At 51.8% G+C, this 21,742-nt stretch overlaps 2 protein-coding genes across 12 annotated transcripts in view; one reads left to right on the plus strand and one right to left on the minus strand.

Annotated features, from left to right (window-relative positions):
• The window catches only part of LAMB3 (laminin subunit beta 3), a 141,771-nt gene extending 139,906 nt beyond the window's left edge, over positions 1-1,865 (plus strand). For all 10 annotated transcript variants that reach the window (XM_034666921.1, XM_034666914.1, XM_034666916.1 and 7 more), the window contains one exon: positions 1,338-1,865. In XM_034666921.1, the coding sequence (XP_034522812.1) occupies positions 1,338-1,474 (137 nt within the window). In that variant the 3' untranslated portion in view covers positions 1,475-1,865. The remainder of the gene's footprint in view (positions 1-1,337) is intronic.
• Positions 1,866-2,550: 685 nt separating this feature from the next.
• The window catches only part of CAMK1G (calcium/calmodulin dependent protein kinase IG), a 30,878-nt gene continuing 11,686 nt past the window's right edge, over positions 2,551-21,742 (minus strand). Inside the window, exons 3-13 of one of the 2 annotated variants that reach the window (XM_019802624.2) lie at positions 16,787-16,915; positions 13,539-13,613; positions 10,953-11,091; positions 10,172-10,295; positions 8,740-8,815; positions 7,581-7,693; positions 6,742-6,820; positions 5,322-5,409; positions 4,664-5,085; positions 4,024-4,146; positions 2,551-3,903 (exon numbers count right to left, since the gene is read on the minus strand). In XM_019802624.2, coding sequence (XP_019658183.2) covers positions 4,056-4,146; positions 4,664-5,085; positions 5,322-5,409; positions 6,742-6,820; positions 7,581-7,693; positions 8,740-8,815; positions 10,172-10,295; positions 10,953-11,091; positions 13,539-13,613; positions 16,787-16,915 — 1,336 coding nt within the window. In that variant the 3' untranslated portion in view covers positions 2,551-3,903; positions 4,024-4,055. The remainder of the gene's footprint in view (positions 3,904-4,023; positions 4,147-4,663; positions 5,086-5,321; positions 5,410-6,741; positions 6,821-7,580; positions 7,694-8,739; positions 8,816-10,171; positions 10,296-10,952; positions 11,092-13,538; positions 13,614-16,786; positions 16,916-21,742) is intronic. The other variant, XM_019802623.2, reaches the window with a different exon arrangement.

A 21,742-nucleotide genomic window follows, 5' to 3' on the forward strand; every position in this document is an offset into this window, starting at 1 on the left:
GAAAACACTTTGTAACTGCTAAAATGATAAAACATTTCATAACTGGTGAGGGATAAGCAGCTATGAATTATTAGTCACTTGAAAAAAAGCCCAAGGGTTTTGAGTGATTGTAAGCTGCACGGAAGTCAGCCGTGTCTTGCTACCGCCAAAAGAGTGAAGTACAGACATGCAACGTAAGGGGAGTAATGGTTCAGGGATATTAAAAATCTTTAGTAACTGGTGTGTCATACATCTACGAACCAGAAAAGGCTCGGGTTGTAGCAATGGAACAGGCATTTACCCGTCTACAGGAACTTACCTTTCATTGCAGAATTTTGGGGAAGATTATGCATGGGGGGCGGGGAGGGATCCTGGGGTGGGGGAGACCAGGAAACACAACAGCAGCTGCTAAAATTTTGGTATTTGACTGACCCACAGGCCCATACGGGTGCCCAGAGGCTGAGTGTCAGCCCAGTAACACCGCTATTCCACTCTGCTGGTGGGCTCTCACCTGCGGGTGGCGTTCAGCACTGTCTACCACGTCCTCAGAAGGGAGACGGACAGGCCTGCACGTATCCCAGGGAGGGCGACCAGGGTTGGGAGGTAGAGAAGGCCCGATAATTTTATCAGGTGACGAATGGGTGAAGGAACTAGGGAGATTTAATCGAGAAGGTATGGCTTCGGACATTTGAAAGACTTCCATGTGGGAGACGGAGCAAATATATTCGCACACCCCTAGGAGGCGGGCCTGAGACAACTGGGTGGAAGCAGCAGTGGTCAGATTCTGGCTTCACGAGAAGACTTTTAACAGCTAGAGCTGCCTAAAGTCGGAGCCTTGTGAGGCAGCGTACTCCCTCCTCATTTCTAGAAGAGCTGGGGGCCAGCTCTCGTGAGCGTGGGTGACAAGAGGGACAGGCTGGACGAGGTCACTTTGGAGTCGTCCACATCCTCCAGTGGACTGGAGCGGGGAGACTAGATTTATCCGGAGGTAACTGGAGGAGGGAGAGTGAGGAGGAATTCCGGTCCCGCAGCCGGCTCTTTGGCCATGGTGCCCGCTGGAGGATCCCCGGTGGGTTGGCAGCTGAGTCCAGTCCCCGGGGGTTGCTCATCCTGATGCCGGTGGTTTCCCTCATCAGCCTGGGACACCTGAGAGTGGAGCCGGAGGGGCTTCCTGGGTCTGGTTTCTCCAAGAGTGGGGTAGGGGTGCAGAGCCAGGAGGCCGGAGAGGGCTGCCTCCGTGTCCAGGCTCCCCCGCAGCTGATGTCTCCCCCGAGCGCTGCTTCCAGGTTGTGGGAGGAGAAGGAAGGGTGGGGAGTCACTGGGTCTCTCACCAGCTCCCCCTCCTCCCCTTGCCTCAGACATGGAGTCGGAGCTGCTTCGGGGGAGCCAGGCCATCAAGCTCCGCTCGGCAGACCTGACGGGGCTGGAGAAGCACGTGGAGCGGATCCGCGACCACATCAACGAGCGAGTGCTGTACTATGCCACCTGTAAGTGACGTGCCGCCGCGCCCCTGGCCCTGCTCCTCGGCCTCTTTCCCATCGGAGGACGGACTGGCTTGGAGTACTCTCCGGCTCCAGAAGACGTTTCTGCAGCCTAAAAGCACAGCCCGGACCACCCCTGGTGCACAGCTGTTAAGATTATTCTGGGCTGCAGCTGAGCCCGAGCTGGTGGGAAACCACGCTGGAGAGACAGAGAGGGTGGAGGCGGGCCATGCGTGTCCTTACGGGGGGGCTTTCAAGTGGAGGTATGCCCGGCTGGCCAGCATCCTGGCCCTTCATCTTCCATGGAGGCTGAACCTGGGTGAACACACAGACTTACCAAAAAATGATGTACAGATGAAAAGCCCAATAAAAATCTTCGGAAAGAAGTCTAGAGGTTGAAAGAGAGAAAATGGTCTGTCTTCTCTTTAAGTACACCTTTGTCACTTGTTCCTGTCTCCCACCTGGGATTCCTGGGGGCTCCTGCCCAAGCCCAAGCCTGGTGGTGTCCGAAGCATAGGCTGCCCCACTTGGCTCAGTACAGCTTGCTCGTCACCCAAACTCAGGCGGACTGGCCCCTTTGCCCCGGGACCCAACGGATCCCATCCTTGAGAGACCAGATGATTTTCGTCTCTGTGCAGTGATCCAGTTGCTCATTTACAGGTGAGGAAACAAATCCAGAGAAGGGAGGTATCGTGTCCAAATTCCCACAGGTCCAGAGGCGGAATCTGTGTCTCTTGGGATCTCAAAGAGAAGTTGCAAACAGGTGTGCATTTGTGTGTATGGCAGATGTGGAAATGGCGTGAACATTTGTGTGCTAACCATGGCCCATGCGATGTGCTAGGCATTTTTAAAATTAAAAACAAATTTTTTTTAAAGTTTGTATTTACTTATTTGACTGAGAGAGAGAGAGAGACAGAGAAACAGTATAAGCAAGAAGGAGGGGCAGAGGCAGAAGGAGAAGCAGACTCCCCCCTGAGCAGGGAGCCCAATGCAGGCCTCGATCCCAGGACCCTGGCATCATGACCTGAGCTGAAAGCAGACGCTTCACTGACTGAGCCACCCAGGCGCCCCGTGCTAGGCATTTTACCTACATTTTCTTGGTCATTATTAATCACGGTAATGATCTGTTTAGCACGGTGCTGGAGACATCGTCTGCGTTATCTCACGGTGCAGGTGCTGCTGCTGTTCCCATTTGACAAGTGAGGAAGCCAAGGCACAGAGGGCCGTGTTACTGCCCCAAGGTCAGATGGGGCAGGGCAGAGGGCAGGGCAGAAAGGGCTTCGAATTCATCATCATCTAAAATAGTGGTTAGGAGGATGGATGCCGGAGCCTGACTGCTTGGGCTCCCACAGAGCCTGCCGCGGGAGCTGTTGTGAGGAGTAAATGAGTCAACAGATGGAACTCATACCACTTAGTACCTGGCGCGGGCTGTGCTCTTGGTCTGCGTCAGCCACTACCATGCCAGGTTCCTGCTGACCCCCAGGCCCCAGCACACTCTCCGCTCCACACAGGCTCAGAAGTCCCAGAGCCACGTCTGACTCTAAGAACCACCAAATGAAGCCTCCTAGAGAAAAATATGTCCATTTTATTGAGCACAACACCAAACGTGAAGCTGGAGGGGGCAGGGGTACAAGAAAACGAGGGAGGGACAAGAATAATGCCTCTGATTTTCCGGGAGAGAAAGAAGAGCGGAAGCAGGATGAGAATTACCAGCTGAAATGAAAACGGTCAACTTCCAATTTTTACTTCATCGAGTGTGGGTGAGGCATCTGGCCCGGGTAAGAATTCCCCACAGTCCCTAATCGAGGATTGGCGTCTTTTTCGTCTGGGAGGCTGTGGGACTGCTTTTGGCCTGGGGCAGGAGGGAGCTGTTTCAGAAGTGTGCTGGGCCGGGTGGAGCTAGTCATGGAGTCAAGGATTGAGACTTGAGAGCCACAGGCCGACCACGGAGCCGCCTGTCATTCATGCAGACCGGCAGGCGACTACATTAATGAGCCCGTTCTGGCCGCGGGGAAGAAGGCCTCAAGGCAGGAGTGTGTGCTGAGCGGGAGTCTGGGTCAGTGCTCCATATGGCTTTGCTTGGAGAAGGGGACACAGCCTGGCCAGCCCAGGAAGCTTCACCACAAACGACACAGCCCCGGGCGACAGCTACCTAGGTCACTGCACAGAGCCACTGGCACGTGGGGTGTGGGGGCACACAGCAGGCAGGTCAGGGAGACCTGGAAGCGGGTGGACCCGCTCCTCCTGCCCGCAGCTTCAACGAGGCCTCCGCGCCTTGGGGGCTCTCTCCTGGGCCTTCTGGGAGGGTGTGCCCCAGGCGGTGGCAGCCTGCTGCTTCTCCCCAGCAGTCACTCCTGCCAGGCCCTGCTCCGCCTGCTCCGCCTTCCTCCCGCTGCAGGGTGGACTCCAGGTTGGGAAGGCAGAGAAGAGCTGCCCGTCTCTCCTGTACAGGAAAGGGGTTCAGGGTGGGGGGGGGGCCCTCAGACCCGTTCATTCAGACTCTGGGATGGGGCTGGCTCTCGCCGAGCCCCCTGCCCTGGCCCTCCTGCCTCTGTCGCCTCACCTGAAAATCGACACAGGCGTGGGCTCCAGGGATCACATGATGAGACAGACTCCAGTCTGGCCCGCCCGGCAGTGGGAACCGCCACCCGCTTTCACTGGCACCATGACCTCTGATTTGTAGTTCCTGGAAAGCACACGAGGCAGGGGGCTGTGAGAAGTTTGAGAAAGGGGGAAGAGCTGGGGGAGCTCTCTGTGCCTGCGGCCTCCACTCGGCCCTCCCTCCATCGGGTTCCGAAAGTCCAAGCCCTTTGCTGAAAGCACGAAGATGACAACGAAGCCCCGCTTTTCCCCCCAAAACACAATGGTTCTGGAAACTCAAGAAATCTAGTGCCCACCAACTGACACGGACTCAGTTTCCGCAGGCATTCGGAATTCCTGTTGCCTCACTCCACTTGCACGCAGCGCTGTGAGGTGGGCTGGGCAGGCCAGTGTGATCTTACAGACGAGCAAACCAGAAACAGAGACATCGACTCCTCTGTCCACGGCCACACAGCAGTGGCAGGGACAGGACTGGAGGCCTTCCCCTTGCCCCCTGACCCGGAGCTCTTCCCACCCTGCAGGGCTGTCTCCCTTCGGGCAGTTTCTTTCAGCCCGGTTGCCTGAGCAGGGCGAGGCCTCTGTCTTTGGCCGAAGATACTTACTGTTTCTTGTTGGCTTTTTTGAGGAGCGTGGGCTCAGAGCAGTGGGAGGACCTCCCCTTGCTGCCGACGCTCAGGCAGCTGGAGCAGCAGCCGCAGGGCCCGGCGGCCAGGGGCGCGTGCTGCACGGGCACCAGGCTGCTGCTGACGCGGAGAGAGTCGGTGACCAGGCAGTTGAGGGACAGGCCCCCGGGGGCAGCGGGCCGGGGGCCGTGCTGGCAGGGCGGGCACGTCAGGGCGGGAAGGGCCGCGCTCTGGTCCAGGCCGGGGGCCTCGGTGACGGTGATCTCCGAGGAGCCGGGCCTCGAGGCTTCGGAGGCTGCAGTGCTGGGGGGCCTGTCCACCTCCGGGCGGAGGCCGGGGCTGTGCGGGTTCATGTGCAGCTTCCTCATGTGGTGGACCACGGCGGCCGCGTTGAAGGCTTGCTGAGGGGACACCACAGCCGCCTCTGAGCCTCTCCGTTCTCGGACGGCCACGGGGCTCCAGCTTTCCCATCGCCCCGTGGCCTCCTGAAACTGGTGTGCCCACGTCTCGTCTCAGAGAGGGTCCAGGGAGGTCCGCCGTCTACCGGGAAGCCCCGGGAAGCCCCTACGCCGGCCCTGCCCCAGCTCAGCTCCAGGGCCCAGAACAGCCTGCCCACCTCCCGCAAAGGGCCACCTACCCTCCACTTGCTCTTGGCAAAGTTCTTCTGGATCTGGAGACTGACTGACGGGTAGATGTCCCGGTGGAGGGCTGTGTTTCCATCAATCCTGTGGGCGTAGAAGGGACGCCTGGTTCGAGGGGCGCTGTGGGTACTCAGCCAGGGGGTGGCCGGGGGGCCGTGCATGCCGGTCCACGTTAAGCTGAGGGGTGCCTCAGAAGAAGGGTGGCCCACGGCAGGAATGGGCTGGAACCAGGGCTCCCCTCTCCCTCTGGGCAGGTCATTACGGGGCCCATGCTTTGGCAAAACCACAGTCTTGCTTTATGGAAGGGTGGGCAAACGATGACCTGTGGGCCAAATCTACCCATTGCCTGTTTTTGTAACTGGGTCTCACTGGGACCTCATTCAAGCAGGAGCTATGGCTGCTTCCATGCTACAAGGGCAGACTGAGTAGTTGCCGTATAGACGGTATGGCCTGCTAAGCCTAAAATACTTCTTTTCTGGTTTCTGACAGAAAAGGCTTTCCAGCAGCTGTGTCAAAGGGTGCTTAGGTTGTCACTATCCTTTAGCTCAAAACTTTCCTCAGAACGCGCCTCCTCCTGGAAGCCTTCCTCAGTGAGGCCACCCGACACAGGCTGCCCTCTTCTTGGTCATCCATCTCTAAGTGTTCCTCAGATACTTGCCCTATGCACGGTACTTTCTAGGTCCTAGGGACACAGAGAAGTAATGGATGTGACCCTGATCCCCTGGGGTTCCAGTGGAGCCGTGGAGCCTTGTTCCATGCCATGAACTTGAGTAATTCATGGTAAGCTGTGTGACTGCTAAAGAGAGGTAAGGAGGTGTACGTGGCCTGCAGGACCCAGGGCTTCAGGGCAGGGCAGAAACGACATACAAGGCAAGAGGCAGGACATTCTAGGTGGTGAAAATGGTGTGAGCCAACGTGTAGGTTGGAAAGAGCTTGGGATAGGGGGTAGGGGAGGGCAAGAAGAGAAATACAGCTTTGAGGCCTTTCTGGAACACAGAGAGTGTGTTGGGACTTCGGGGAAATCCAGGCGGAGGTAAAGGGTTAGGCCAGGTTAGGGATATATTCACCATCAATAGTGAAGTGATGCTCTGAAGGACGGGGCGGAGCTGCCTAATGCAGGGGCCTCTGGAGCAGCCAATACTGAATCCTGACTGCACCCGAGTACCGATGACAGCCTGGCTGCGTCTGTCTCCCGCCCTTAACTCGGTGACAGCTGCTGCTCGAGGTCAGAGCCCACCGCATTAAATGCTGTCTGCATCTCTTGGACCTGATAAACACGTCCATGCTCCTCGCGTGCTGCACGAGTAAGGAGCTCAGGGCACGCAAACTCTCGGGAAACACCACGTGGATGAGGCGTCAAGGTATTTGGGGAACCGCACAAGGCTAGGGTCCAGAGCCCACCCCATCCTCACTCACCAGGGGTGCCTCAAGGCCTTCTCACAGGTGTACCGTTCATTCGGGTCCTTCTCCAGCAGGTGGCAAATAAAATCCTTGGCTAAGGGGAGCAATCAGAGACACAACTAAGGACCAGATTTCATGACTGATGGAAATTCACTTCCGGGCTGGTGGGCGGCAGTGACTGCATCTTTAGCTAATCTTCCAAAGAGGCAATTTTAAGAGCCTTAAAAGAGAAAAAAAAAAAAATCCAAACCACCTAGCAACAACCCACCACAACCACCAAAGAGAGGCTCTACGTGGCCTCACCCACACAACACTGCAGATACAGCTCCTATCACGAGGCCCCAGCGTGCGTGCCCACCACGGGTCTACACGTTTGCACCATTCAGGGGCCGGCAGCCCCACGTGGGCACATGTGAGTGGTGCCTCGGCCCACCTCTGATCTCCACTTAACGGACCCAACGACGACTGCTTTCTCTCTCACACACGGACATCGCATGCTCTCAGTCTGGGTATATAATAAAGGCAAAACTTGGCCTTGGTTTTGCCACTCGTGTCTAGAACACTCCCTTGTGCCTGGCTCTGCCCTCCTGGCCCCTCATCTAAACTACCTCCCTGCTTTTCCCAGGCATGCTGTGGTTCTGTCTCCAGGAAAACAAAAGCATGAACCTTAGATGCGAATAATTTATTTGGCCTTTGAGCCAGATGAAGATTTCTCCACTTTCCTTGGCAGCCCGTTCTATAAGATTCCCCGGGGACGTTTAAGAGCCAGGACTGTCATCCGCTGTTAAACTCTTTTCTCTTGGCAGCCTCTGCCTTGAGCCTGTTATCTTGTCCTTCACACCTGCTAGCCTTACCTGACTCAGAAATGTCATCCCAAAATGGAGACTCAAATTCATAGTAGCCTTCCTTGATCTTCTCGAAAAGCTTAGACTCTGTTTCTTCATAGAAGGGGGGATACCCACACAACCTGCAGTGAAACAGGAAGGAGTTAATGCTGTTAAACAGCCCGTCTCCCTGGGCCAACCTCTCCCTTTGCTCAGCCTCCACTGCAGATGCAGGCAGGAAATAGGACCCCCAACCAGCAGTAGGAACAGGACATGGATCTGCCTGATTCCCGAATGATGCAGGCCCCATCAAGTGTTTATGCAGGAGCCAAAGCTTGGAACAGGCAACTCTGGAAGGCCTCTTTGTGCATTATTCCCCCCAAACCCTCACTGCCCCTCCTATACCTCCCTGACACTTGGGGATATATAAAATACCTTTAAGAGAGATGACAGATTGTCTGCTTGAATGTACTTTTCGTGAGGGAATATACACGTTTTGTGATTTTTAGGCTATTTTTGTTCTTTATTCTTTAGCACCTAAACCAGTGATTAGCACAGAATAGACTGTCAATAAATATTTGTTGAGTACACGAATGAATGAGAGTAGTTATTCAACATAAGCTTAGTAAATAAAGAACTGAGTCCCTACTAAGGGATAAATAAGTTATTTTCCTAAAAGCAGAGTCTGCTATGGGTGAGGAGGGATGGTGGGGAAGGGGTGATGAGTAGGTTTGGAAAGGAGAGGCCAAGAATATGTGGACAGGAGCTATGACCAGGTTCATTCAGGCCATCATTTTGCCTTGGGCAGACTTGCCAGGAGAGAAATCTGAGATGTGAACACTGTGCCCACTTGGCTTCCAAGCTTGGCTTGGCCTCTCCTTTCTTCACTGCTCATTCCATAGAGCAGGACTCAACACAGTTATAGAGAGGAAATGGGGGTGGGGGTGCAGGAAGAGAAAGTACCATATGGCTGAACAGTGGGTTCACACTGAGCTCTGTTTTAATAATCTGGTGGAGACCAGGACAGAAACCTTTGGAGCCGTGTGCATGGTAAGTGTGTGTGTGTGTGTGTGTGCATGCACATGCTTTGCAGGTGGATGTTGCTGGAGGAGCTAAGGGGGAGGGGAGAAAAAGAATGAGCAGGTTCTGAGATTTCCCAGGAACTGAGCCAATGCCAGCTTCTACTCACAATATGTAAGTGATGACGCCGATGGACCAGCAATCCACGGCCTTGCTGTAGGGTTTCTGGGCCAACACTTCCGGAGCTGCAGCAAACCAAAGGTAGAGTCAGGGCTGGGACAAGAAGAGAAGGCTGGGGGGTGAGGGTCAAAGGTCAGGAAAAGGCTTAGAGAAACAGACTGACTTCTACCCCTGGGATGGTAGTGTTTCTGTAAGAATGAAAATTCTTACTGTGGCTCTCCCATCAGACTGAATCTTCCTCCATCAGCCTGGAAGGTCCCCATGACAGGGCCTTTAACTCTTACATCAGACTGAGGATCTCCAGGGCTACATCTCCCCATCAGACTGAGTAGTGTCTGAAGGCAGGTCTGTGTCTCCCCACGCAGATAGGGTATCCCAGGGCCGGGGCTGTGTGTCTCTATTCAGATGGGGACATATGAGAAGTATGGGCAGTCTCTCTCCCACTAGACTGGGATCTGCCTGAGAGAAGAGACAGAGTCTTCCACATTAAATGAGGAGCTCTTAGAGGGCAAGTGATAACTGTCCCATCATTTCAGGTACCTTCTGCTGTATCAGACTGAGAGTTCCATGAGAAAATGAGCCATGTCTTCATCTGACTAGGACTTTAGAGATCTACCTTCTGTATTTATCCCAGATTCCAGGGCTTTGTACTCAGTGGGACTCAATACCTATTGACTGACCTCTCTTTGAGGGTGAGAGCAGATATTTCCTCTATTAAGTTAGAGGTCTCCTTCCTGTGTCCCATCCTCAACCAGGTGATGAGTGGTTAAGGGAGAAGGCGCAGGAAGGGATGCTCCGAGTACTGGCTTTCTCTCCATGGATCTCAGGAATGCTTTCACCTGGTAACTTGCCTACTTTTACTTTTTTGGGACTTTCAAAGCCTCACAAAGCCTCCTGTTTAGGCGGGAGGCCCCACCTCTACCAGTTTCCTAGGATGTTTCTTTGGGAATAGATTTGGGGGGCATGCCTGAGTTCCTCAGCTTCAAACTCAACACTATGCTTACAGGATACCAACAACTGGGGCATTGAGGTCTCCTCTGGAAGTGGGAGAAAGGAAAAGGGGCGCCTAGTGTCAACCCCTCAGCAATCTAACCAACTCTGGTTTTATGATCTTGTCTCTGCCCCTCGTCTAGCCAGAAACACAAAGGCAGGAAGTCTGTCTACAAAAATGAGAGCAAAGGATAGGCAGAGGCTGTAGGAAGGGCTCAGGGGTGGGCTGTCTCTAAAGATGTAGGGTTTGGGAGTAGGAGGGGGTAGTTCCAGAGATACATAGATCTACCCTAAACCTCATAGTGAATGCTCTACTTGGAATGCCCCTGAAGTTGAACCCCGTCTCCTCATAATCACCCCTTTCTGTTAAATAATATCCATGAGGTTGAACATAGCCAACTGGTCAACCTTCCTCCTCCTCCCAGACTCACCCACATAGCCTGGGGTCCCACAGGCAGTGGACATGACTCCACTCTGTTCCATCTTGGACAGACCAAAGTCTGTGATCATGATCTTAGAATTTTCTTCAGGGGTTAGGTACAGCAGGTTTTCAGGCTGTGGGAGAAGAGCGATATCATGCAGTGTAGGATATAATCATCTGAAATACATATTTCTTTTCCTCCCCTGATACAGAGTTTCGTAGGAAGCTGCGCTCTGGGCTCCTGACTTCAAGGTCAGGCTCATCTCCCCCAGTTCTTCCCTCCTTCCTCCTACCTGCAGTCCCCCACTCCATACCCGAGCACTCTGGATTTCGCTTATGGCCCTCATGTTGCTCAGCTTTAGAGCCATTGATGTACTACTCCCCCACTCCCCACATCTCCAACTACCCTAAGACTGTTTTTTGAGGGAACCAAACCATGGTTAATTGTCTCTGATCTCTCTAAAGTCTAGGACATGTCTGATGCAATGTTGGCCCCCCAGTAAGTATTTCTTACATTTGATTTTGACTATAGCTAGGTTCAAGAAACATGCGGATTATCTTGGTATCCTAATAGGGTGAGGCCTAATGAAAAGTTCAGGAAAAGGCTGAGATGAAAATTAGCAATGATTGTTCAGTCACTTAAGTTTTGTTTAAGGCATCTGAGGGCAGAAGGGACCTTAGGAGTCTATTGGTCCAACCCTCTCGTTTTACACAGCCGAGGCTGCCCATGACCCAGGCAGCTTCCTAAAGGGTCGCTCTCTGTTTCCCACTGAGGGCTCCCACTTTGGCACCTTTAAGTCTCTGTGGACGATGCCATTCTCATGGAGGTATTTCACTGCTGACAAGACCTGCTGGATCACCAGGCTGGCATCCTTCTCTGTGTAGACACCCCGCTCCAGGATCCGGTCAAAGAGTTCCCCGCCAGAAACACTGTGGACATAGAGGCAAGCGTAGGAATCCATGTCTTATTTCAGGTCAAAGGGACATAAGTGTGTTTGCTCTGTCACCACGAAGACACAGCTGTGGCGGAACAGGCAGGTGCCCATGGCCTGGGCAGGGAGGTCTATTTCAGTCGGAGAATACCTCCTTTGGGTGCTGGTGTGATATCACGGGGGAGTCATTTCTTTGGGCCAACCATTGCCTTCTCCCTGGACTCTTCCTTAAAATGCAAAATGCTCTGGGTTAGAGTCAAGCAAGAAGCCAATAATCCCTTTGCGGGCACATTCTTAGCTGCCTACTTTCCTGGCCTAGGACCAGGGAGTCATGATGAAAAGGAGAGGTGACACTGAAATCAGGTCAAGGCAGGAAAGAGAAGGCGTACAAATGAGATCAATTGTGCTTGCGTCAGGATTTCTTTCCTCCTTGTGGAAAGCTGGGCTACCTAAAGCCGGAATCATGGGTGGAGCTGTAGCGGTGTTTGGAGACTTCAGTGATATGGTATCTTAGGATTCAGGGGCTTTAAGATCCAGTCTGTCCCCTGTCTCTTGAACGCCATCTACCCTACTTTTGCCAAGAAGTTCTGTAGTCCATACTGGAACACCACAGAGGGAGACCACTCACTACCTTCTAAGACAGACAGCTTTATCTTTCACCACCCTCTCTATCTTTCTCTAGATTACGATGGAACCCACTCTCTGCAGTTTCTACCAGCAGACACCATTTCCACCCACTGGGGCCACGCAGAGCAAGAATACCATCCTTTCCCATGAATCGCTTCCAGTATGTGAAGGCGGTGAGGTGCTCAGCTGAGGCCCTCTCTGGGGTAAATATTTCAGCCCACGTCAACCATGAAGCAGGGCTTCCAATTCTGTCACAGTCCTGGCCCCATTTTCACAGTTCCAGGACACTGGACCTGGGCATGCACATGTGATAGGGCCACTTGGTAATGAGGAAGGAGAATTTCTCTACTCAAAATGCACACCACCTTACTCCTTTTGTTTCTGTCCTAAAGCTTGGGCTCTGCCACAGGAGCTAGAGGCCCAAGAGGAAGACAGTCTCTACGCACAACTAGGAATTCCTGACTTGGAAGCGGCCTGGGTCCTAGAGCTGGCGCCCTTGTAGGCTTTGCAACTCTTCAGTGCCATCTAACTCTACCTGCTTCCCTGCCCCCCCTTCGCTGTCTGAATGCGCGCTAATCCTGTTGAATTGGCGTCATTAAGGCACCACATGGTCCCTGCTCATTTGTTAGTGCTGTTCTGTCTCCCTCTGCCCCAACCTCACTCCCTTGACCACCTGCTCCCTCTATTCACTGTGCCTCAGGTGAGCCTAGGAGTTAATAGGCTGCTCAGGCCTGAGTTAGCTCATTCAAGTATCTGAGGAATCAGCCTGTCAGTCAAAAATATTGCCTCTGGCTACAGAGATTGCAGAGTGTGTGTGTGTGTGTGTGTGTGTGTGTGCGCTTTATAAATAGAAGTTTCTCTGAGTCCAAGGCTGAGCCCTCAGGAGCACCGACCAATGCCTACAGCATTCGCTCTCAGGCAGCACTCCTATTTATACATGGCAATGATGTGGAGACTTTTCCAGTGAGGTGCCATTTCTGTCCCACAGATGGGAGCACACGATCACAGCCTGTTTTTAACTTTGGGTGGCTCTCTTTTGAGAAAGTCTTTTTTTTTAAATATCAAATTGAAATCTATGTACCTGTGGTTTCTAATCCCACAGTCATTTTACCCAGGAGTGGCATGAAGACATTTATTTTTCTTTCTTTTTTTAAGATTTATTTATTGATTTGAGAGCCAGCAAGCGAGCGCATGAGCAAGCAGGGGGAGGGGCAGAGGAGAGACTCCCTGCTGAGCACGAAGTCTGATGAGGGGCCCTGATCCCAGGACCCCGAGATCATGACCTGGGCCAAAATTAAGAGTCACCTGCTCAGCCGATTGAGCCACCCAGGCGCCCCGGCATTAAGACATTTAGTATTCAGTTTGGTGGATACAGACAGACTGGCCAAAATGGACTCGAGCCAGAACCCAGAAGGGTTCTGGAGGTCACCTGCCATGCCAGGCATTATCCCTTCAACTGTGGGGTTGTGGGAAGGTCCAGAAAGTCTGAGGGGAGTGGCTGGGGCAGCAGGGGAAGATGGGTGGGTTGGAGCCACAGCTATTCGCTGACTTGTAGAAAATATTTTAAAAACTGGTAAGGCTGTACTGGAACAGACCATCTCAATATCAGTCCTAGATGTACCCCTCAGTCCACACAGAATATGTTTGTGACCAGAAGCATACTTAGCCTGAGAGAACTCTTGGCACGTGAAGGCCTCTTCAGCTAATTTTTGATCTTATCTTTTGAATCACCATACTCCCCTCACCACCGAGCAGCCTCCTTTAGGCCTCCCAGGCCCCCGAGACATCTGTGGAGGAAGTGGGTCACCTTCCACTTACAGCTGCATGACCAGGTAGTAGTGGGTGGTGCTCTCATAGATGTCCTCTAGGGTCACGATGTTTTCGTGCTTGATCCTGGGGAAGAGTAAGGCTCATGGTGAGTGGTATGTGGCTTAGGTAGTTCAGACAAAGAATAGACACCTTGTCCACCGGACTTTTATTTCTGTTAGAGACTTCCGATGACAATATTTGGGAAGAGCAGATCCTTGTGAAGCCTTCCTAATAAAGAAGCCGTCACAAAGAATTCCTAGAGAAAAGATCCCAGGGTGGTATTCAATCCATATATTTTTTTTAAGATTTTATTTATTTTTTCGACAGAGAGAGAGACAGCCAGTGAGGGAGGGAACACAAGCAGGGGGAGTGGGAGAGGAAGAAGCAGGCTCCCAGCAGAGCAGGGAGCCTGATGTGGGGCTCGATCCCAGGACCCCGGGGATCACTCCCTGAGCCGAAGGCAGATGCTTAATGACTGTGCCACCCAGGTGCCCCTCAATCCATAATTTTTGAATGGATAATTGATCATCCTGCCTTCAGGGAACCACCATTTTGCCACCCCTCCAGAAATCTCTTTAGACTTTACCAAAAGAGAAAGTTAAAAGAACTGAAGAAGGCTAAGGAACACCCCACACTTTTATTTTGGAGATTATTTTACAAAATGGGTATCCAGATCTCCTTCAGAAATATCCTTGAAGAAAGTGGACTGTATCAGAAGAGAATCAGGTGAGCTAAGCCTCCTGATGGGTAACCATGGAAGGAGCACTGCCAAATTATTATTCCAGAGTATCGTGAGGAGCAAGGACGGTGCTGATTCCTGGGGTCCGTTCTGTGGGACGTCTTGGATCAGTAATTCTCAACCAGGGGCTCTTTTGTCCCTCAGGAGACACTTGGCAATATCTAGAGACATGTTCATTGTTGTGACTGGCGAGGGGGGAGGAGCTACTGGCATCTAGTGGGTAGAGGCAGGAATGCTGGTGAACACCCTTCAATGCACACAGAACAGCCTCCCAGCTCAATAAAGAATTATCTCGTCTAATATGTCAATAGCATTGTGTTCGGGAAAATTTGCTCTAGATTACTGGGATTACTCAGGGGCCAAGGTGAGCAGAATGATCATATTAAGTGGGGGGCTTGGCTTCCTAGGCAGCAATTCTATGCATGCCTGTCCAGGAGGAACATTTCTAGGCAGTTTAACTCATGGTCGTGCAGCATAAGGGTTAAGAACTTGGACTCTTAAGTCACTTGGGCTTGAGTGTGGATCTGGCTGAGGTACTTGTGAATTGGGTGACTTTGGCTGACTTTCTCAAATGTTCTAAATCCCACTGTTTGGTTTGTAAAGTACATCTCTCTCATAGGGTTATATCAGAATTAAAAGAGATAACGCACATAAAATGCTTAGTACAGTGCCTGGGGAAGAGCAAACACATAATAAATAGTAGCTATCATGTTTAAGTTTAATTTCTAAAAATATAGACCTGTTACAGTGGCTATGAGATGGATTCAACCACACTCATGGGCTGACAATACTAATGTCAATTTATCGATGGTTCATTTACTGAACAAATATTGACTGAGCATAGATGCTGATGATATAATGCAATGGTAAGAAAGACCACCATAGTCCTTGCTCTCAATGAGTCCGCAGCCTATCTCTGCTCTAATCTCTGTGGAGCCCAAACTGGTATCTCCAGCATCCTCCATGTATTGATTGGGGGAAACATAGATTCAATAGGTTCCAGCAAATTTCTTTCTACTTCCTCCAAGCTTACACATCTTTTGGTTCTCTATCCCAAGCAATGATATTACTATCTACTGAATTGCTCAATCTTAGCATCAGTTTTTAAAAAGATTTATTTATTTATTTGAGAGAGAGAGTGAGCAGGGGTGGGAGGGGCAGAGGGAGAGGGACAGGGAAGCTCAAGCAGACTCCATGCTGAGCACAGAGCCCAACATAGGGCTCGATCCCACAACCCATGAGATCATGACCTGCCGAAATCAAGAGTCAGACTCTTAACCAGCTGAGCCACTGAGGCACCCCTCCGCATCATTTTTAATACTTTTCTCTTTTGTACTCCTACTGGCCTACCTGAACCCAGTCACCTCTCTCTCTTGAATCCAGTCTTCCTGCTGCCACATGATCCTGCTTTGTATCCTCATTCCTTGTTGAGATTATTGAGAAAGTCTTAGAATTGATCTCCTATCCTCTAGGCTGGCATCAAATCCATCTTCCACTATCCTTAAGAGGGATGGCTCTAAAATATAAATCTGATCATGTGATCTCTTCCCTAAAATCCTTTGATAACTTTTATTTGCCCACAGAATAAAGTCAGCGCTCTTTAACATGGTATCCAAGACCCTTCATTATCAGGTCTCATTTGATTCCATCTCCTGTCCCTTGATGGTTCTTACTCTAAGCTCAGAGGCTCCCAACACTCATTCTTCCCTAACATCCTTTGCACTTTCACAATTCTGTGTTCAAGTTTATGTTACTCTCAGCCTGAATTCCCTTTCTGTATTGCCTGTCTCCATCAAATTCTACTCACCCATCAAGGTCCCTCTTCTTTGAAAATGTACCCAATACCCCATTCTCATAAAAACACCCATGTAGGGGAAATGAATCTGTCTTCTCTAGACTTCACCTTCTGCTACCATTGGCTCATGTTCAGTGGGATTAGAATTTGTTATGGCCACCTCTGTCTCTGCCCAGAAAATGTGAGCTCCTGAGGGTCAGGAATTTTGTCAGCCTTAGTCTTGTGTCCCTGATGCCTAATATACTTTTGGCAGACCATGGGGGTTCCACAAGGCTTTATTATATGGGTTCTGCTATTACCATTTGCCGGTTTGGTAGTGTGGCCTCTATCATGATGGCTGGGTGCTGAACCTACATTTGGTTCGGTACAATTCCAAATCTTATTCTGCTTCCTTAATTGCTGATTCTTCCTGGTATTGGCCCTTCATTGATTTTTGTGCCTTTGAGCTAATTACTCTCTGGTCTACGTGCACAAACCAGGTCTGCTACCAGCTGGTTTTTTCAGTCAATTTGCTGCACCCCTCTCCCAACAACAACAAAAAAAATCAGCCAAGACACCTGTCTGGCTAAACTTAGCTGACTGAGCAAATGGACCCGTCAATGTGATCAAAGGGAGCCATGCCTTTGGGTGTGGAAATCCAGCGTCAGCCCTTCCCGAAGGTAATTTGTGAAGGAAATGCTGTGATCCCACGGTCATACCCGGCCAACCCTAAGACCCACTCACTTTTTCAACACGGCAATCTCATTCTCCAGACTGCTGTCCCGGAAGGCAGGCGACTTCTTGATGCACTTCAGGGCGAAGAGCTTCCCAGTCACCCTCTGCTTCACCAGGAAAACTTCTGAAAAAGCTCCTCTAAAGAGAAGACACCAAGAGATACCAAGTAGTACTGGCTGGCTAGAGAGCATTGTCGGACGCAAAACCAAGGGGTAGATGAAGGAAGGTGTGGCTGGTAGTGAGTTTCCCTTGTTACCATGGGAAGCTGTATCGAGGGCAGAGTCTATCTGACAAGCCCTGTGTCCTTTCCTTCGAGAGGGAAAAGATTCTACTACAGACTCAGCTGGGTGCTATTTCCTGATGCTATAATTTGGGAAGGACTCCCAGGGACTTTGCTTTGGTTTTGGAGAGATTTCCATTTGGCCGACCCATTAAAGAGGGGCCGCTGCTTTACAATTTGCTTCTTCCAGCACGGTGGAGTGTGGCACCCTGGAACGGCAGTTGGAGGTGGCACTGGGGACAGGGCTCAGGTAGGGATGGAAAAAAAACTCCAATCTCTGTGTTCAATGGTGATAATGACCCTGAACCAATTATCAGAGGCTAAGGGGGCTGAACATCCTCTCATTCAGTAGGATCTGTGAGAACCAAAGACAGGACCTAGCAGCTCCGGGCAGGTTTTCTGAAGATGGAGAGGAAGGAGTCCAGTGGAAACACAGGGTAGGTTCCAAATTACAGCCTTCTTGTTTTTAAAAGGGACCTCTGGAGCCCAGGCTATTAGAGTTGTTGTTAGCTAGCCGTGGATGCTGGAGCCCAGGTGCCCGTGTGAGAACCTCAGCTTTTTGGGTGACGAGTCACCTCACTTCTATAAACACAGTTTCTTTATCTGAAAAGTGGGAGTGTCAATAGTAGCTGACTCATAGGGTTGTTTAGAAGATTAAACGAATTAACATATGTAATGTGCTTAAAAGCATTGCTGACATCTGTTAAACCACATGTGTCAGACACTATTATTGTTATTACTATTATTATTTGAATACCATTAGCGAGGACACCTGGTAGTGACAAGAGGCGATAGACCGTAAGGGAGGAAACAGCTGAGCCATCCTCTCCCCTACCATGTGGGGATTCTAGAATGGAGGCCCAAGAACAGTCGAGCTTGTGTAAGGTCTTTGAGAGTCTGCGTTAGAAAATCCTTGGTGTGGGGCGCCTGCGGGGCTCAGATGGTGAAGCGTCTGCCTTTGGCTCAGGTCATGATCCCGGGGTCCTGGGATCCTGTCCTGCATCAGGCTCCCTGGTCAGTGGGGAGCCTGCTTCTCCCTCTGCCTCTGCCTCTCTCTCTCTCTGTCTCTCATGGATAAATAAATAAAATCTTAGAAAGAAAGAGAGAAAATACTTGGTGTTTCCTGGTCTGAGCTTCCTGTTTCCCCAGCTGCACTCCAAGTTAATCAAGGCCTCCAGAGCTTGCTCTATTCGGTCATTCACCCCTTCGCTCATCCCGTCAATCAAAATTTACTGAGCACCTACTGAGTCAGGCACTGGAGATAAAAAGGTAAGTGTTTCTGCTCTTAAGAGGCCTATAGACTAGTGAAGAACACAGACAAATGAGCCATTAACAGGGGTCTGAGAAATGTTCTTAGGCATTCGGTGGGTGCATGTTCAGCTGAAGGCACCTCTCTGTGCTGGTCACCCGGATGCGTATCAGTCCGGCTTCGTGTCCGCTGTGTGAGATGGATACGTACGGAGAAGCAGGGGCTATTAGGAGACCACAGACAATGAACACTTAAGACAGGGTCTCTGCTCTGGTCCACAACTCCAGCAGATGCCATTCACCTCGGAACCATTGTACATCTTCATACAGTAATTATTACGGTTTTTCCCCCAGCAGACAGCTGGCTGGAAAAAAGGGCACTTTTTTTCTAATGTGTATGCGGTTGCTTGGGGTAGCTAAGAAGCATGTAATTCCTGGCCTTTGGACTTCAGAGCACCCTGAACTCAGTTTTAAGGGATGAATGGGAGGTAGCCCAGTGAAAAATTGGAAGTGATGTCTCAGGTGGGGGTGGGAGGGAAGTCTAAGGGATACCGTGGAGGCGCAAGACGGGGGGGTAGGGATGGGGCTACCGGGGTCCAGCACCATTTGTGAAGTGTGAGACAGGGAGTAAGGGGAGATGAATATGCAGGAGTACCCTGTCCTCTGCCTGCACATATATGGTACATGCTCCAGAAACGTGTGATGGACGGTTGGGTGGAAGGCTGGAAGGCTGGATGTGAGAGAAGTTCGGCCTGGGATTAGCTGTGTGCTCTACTCATCTCCAGATCCCTCTTTCCTTATTGTGAAAGGAGAGCAGAGAACCACACAGCCTTCAAGATTCCTGCCAGCTGTGACCCTCTAGGACCCATTTTAAGAGTTCCCCCCCTTTCACCTGTACACACAGGTGGCCCCCTGATTTCCAAGCTGACATCCACCTGGGGTCCTCTTGTGGAATGAGATCAAACTGAGGCCTTCCTGGGGCTGCCATTTCCATGGCAGCGGGTGCAAATGGCGCCTCCTGGAGTTGTGCGGTGTTGTGGCAATTCGAAATGGTGCTCCTGCCCTTCTGTCTCAGGCTGCTTTGTATAGTGTGTGTGTGTGTGTGCACGCGCGTGTGTGGCGTGTGTGTGTGGCATGTGTGCGTGTGTGTGGCGTGTGTGCGTGCGTGCGTGTGCACGTGTGTGTGTGCGTGTGTGCGTGTGGCGTGTGCGCATGTGTGTGTGCGTGTGTGTGCGTGGGCGCGCGTGTGCGTGTGTGGCGTGTGTGTGCGTGTGTGTGTGTGTGTGTGTGTGTGGCGTGTGTGGCGGGGCAGGAGAGAGCGATCACAAGACCTAATGGTGCCATTGCTCAGATCGGGGAGCAGAGGGAGCAGAGAGCTAGTTTTGAGCAGCTAAGGTGGCTGGGGTCGGAAGGCAAGACAAGCAGAGCCTTGGAGCCAGGAGTGTTTCGCTGCGGTAGAACTCGGTCTGCCTTTCCTGCTCTGACTAGCTCTCCCCTCCTGCCGGGAGACTGGTTGACGGGGGAGGCGAGGGAGGTCCAAGGAGAAAAGCCTCTTCCTGCGCAGTGAAAGGAAGAGGCCTGGGACCTGGGTGACGTGCTCCCTGCTAGGGACTAGCTTTGCCCAGCGTCCCTACAGCTACCTTAGCGCCCTGGAACTGTGGTGACCTCGGGGTAGATTTATTAAAAGCCTTCTGTCCTGCTGGGGTGCTTCAGAGGAGCTGAGGACTACAGAGAAGAAGCCCTAGTCTTCAGGTTCTGCTGCACTGTGCCCAGAGGAGTCTGCTCTGCCCCCCAGCACCTCACTGTGGGGGCCACACGGGATCTGCAGCCTGGGGCTGCCTGTCCCCCTCCTGGGCACGACAGGGGTGCCCACTCTCTAGCTTTTGTTCAGCCCCAACTGCGACAACAGCTGTGACTTGCCCCCTGTCTGGTCCCCCCAGTTCCCCAAATCGGTGCAGGGCTGGGTAGGTTAGAGCCACTGAAAGCACGTCAAATACAGATTCCTGGCTGCTCGGTCCTAGCTCCCCAAATCCCAGCGCAGTAGGTCTGGGACCAGGAATCTGTATTAAAAAAAAACAAAAAAACAAAAAACAAAAACAAAACTACCTGGGCTAAAATGCTGCTAGGGAATTTTTAACTCTCTTGTGTGTGGCAAGGCCATGGTGCATATGGAAGAAAATGCCTTTATTTTTAGGAGAAGCAGACAAAAGGATTCCAAGATGACATGTCATGATGTTTGTAACTGTTTACAAATTGTTCAGGGAAGTCAGTGTGTGTGTGTGTGTGATGTATGTACGTAAAACAAATACAGTGAAATGGTAACGATTGTTGAATTGAGGTGGCGTGTATATTGGCTGTTCACTGTACTATTTTTTCACTTATTTTTTTAAATTTAGGTATTTTCGCAGTTGAAAGTTAGAGGGCAAAGCTCCCCCAGTGACTCTGATGTCCCTCCAGGTTTAGACCTCTGTGACCAAGCTCCACGAGAACGGCATGTATCTGTCTTCTGACAGTCCCACAGCACACGTCTGAGCAGACCGTGAATAAGCAAGCACCTGTCAGACCGGGGCATCCTCCCTCCTTCTCTTGAGTTTTGGAATTCTTAGCAAATCATTTCTGATTCACGCATGAGTCTTGTCCCTCTCTCCTGCCAAAAACCCCCTCTCTAACCACCCCCGTCTTGGCAAAGGTCCTTGATGGAGGGCCAACGCTCTGATGGCCAGCACCAGCGCCGAGATCTTCCTGTGTGCTCGGAGCCCGACACTTGCCTGGGCAGGGAGAGCTTGGGGGCCTCGTCTTGGGGCCAGGCCTGGTTCCTTTGTGTCTAAGGTGAGAGTGCGGGCAGCTGTCATTGCCCGAGGTCACAGCGTCCTAGCCAAGGCGGAGGGAGCTAAACTTAGCCCAGAGTTGGCTAAAGGGCAAGCTTGCTTGAATGGACAGCCTACTAACTGCCCCTCACTTCCTGCGGCCCAATTAGCCCAGACTAATTAGCCGGCCAGCTGGGGTCCCAAGGCTACGGAGCCGGTGGCCTGGAGCCGTTGGCAGCCTGCGTCAGAGCCTGCGCCCTCCCGGAGGAGAGGGAGGACCAAGCGGACAGTCAGCTCCAGACAGGCTGTCTCTGTTCCTCCAGCCGTGTAATCGTTGTCAAGGGGGCAGGCGCAGACACTCCAGAGGCTGGTAGGAGTTTGGACTACGGCGTGACTTTATTTTTCCAACACGGCACTTAAATATAGAGCAGAGAGGATGGTGGTGGGGAGCTGACTCTGGCATGTGTACCCATCAGTATTCTGGGCCCCAGAAGCCCCTTCTCCTCTGTCTACATCAGACAGTGGGGTGGGCTGACCTGTTCACAGCCAGGGGGAAATGAAGAAGCTGGAGGAGGCGGCCCAGGAAGATTCTAGGGCACTGAGTCGCCGCAAGAGCTCCGGAATGCCTCT

Source organism: Ailuropoda melanoleuca, chromosome 8 (genome assembly GCF_002007445.2).
Source record: "Ailuropoda melanoleuca isolate Jingjing chromosome 8, ASM200744v2, whole genome shotgun sequence".
NCBI classification, from domain to species: Eukaryota; Metazoa; Chordata; class Mammalia; order Carnivora; family Ursidae; genus Ailuropoda; species Ailuropoda melanoleuca.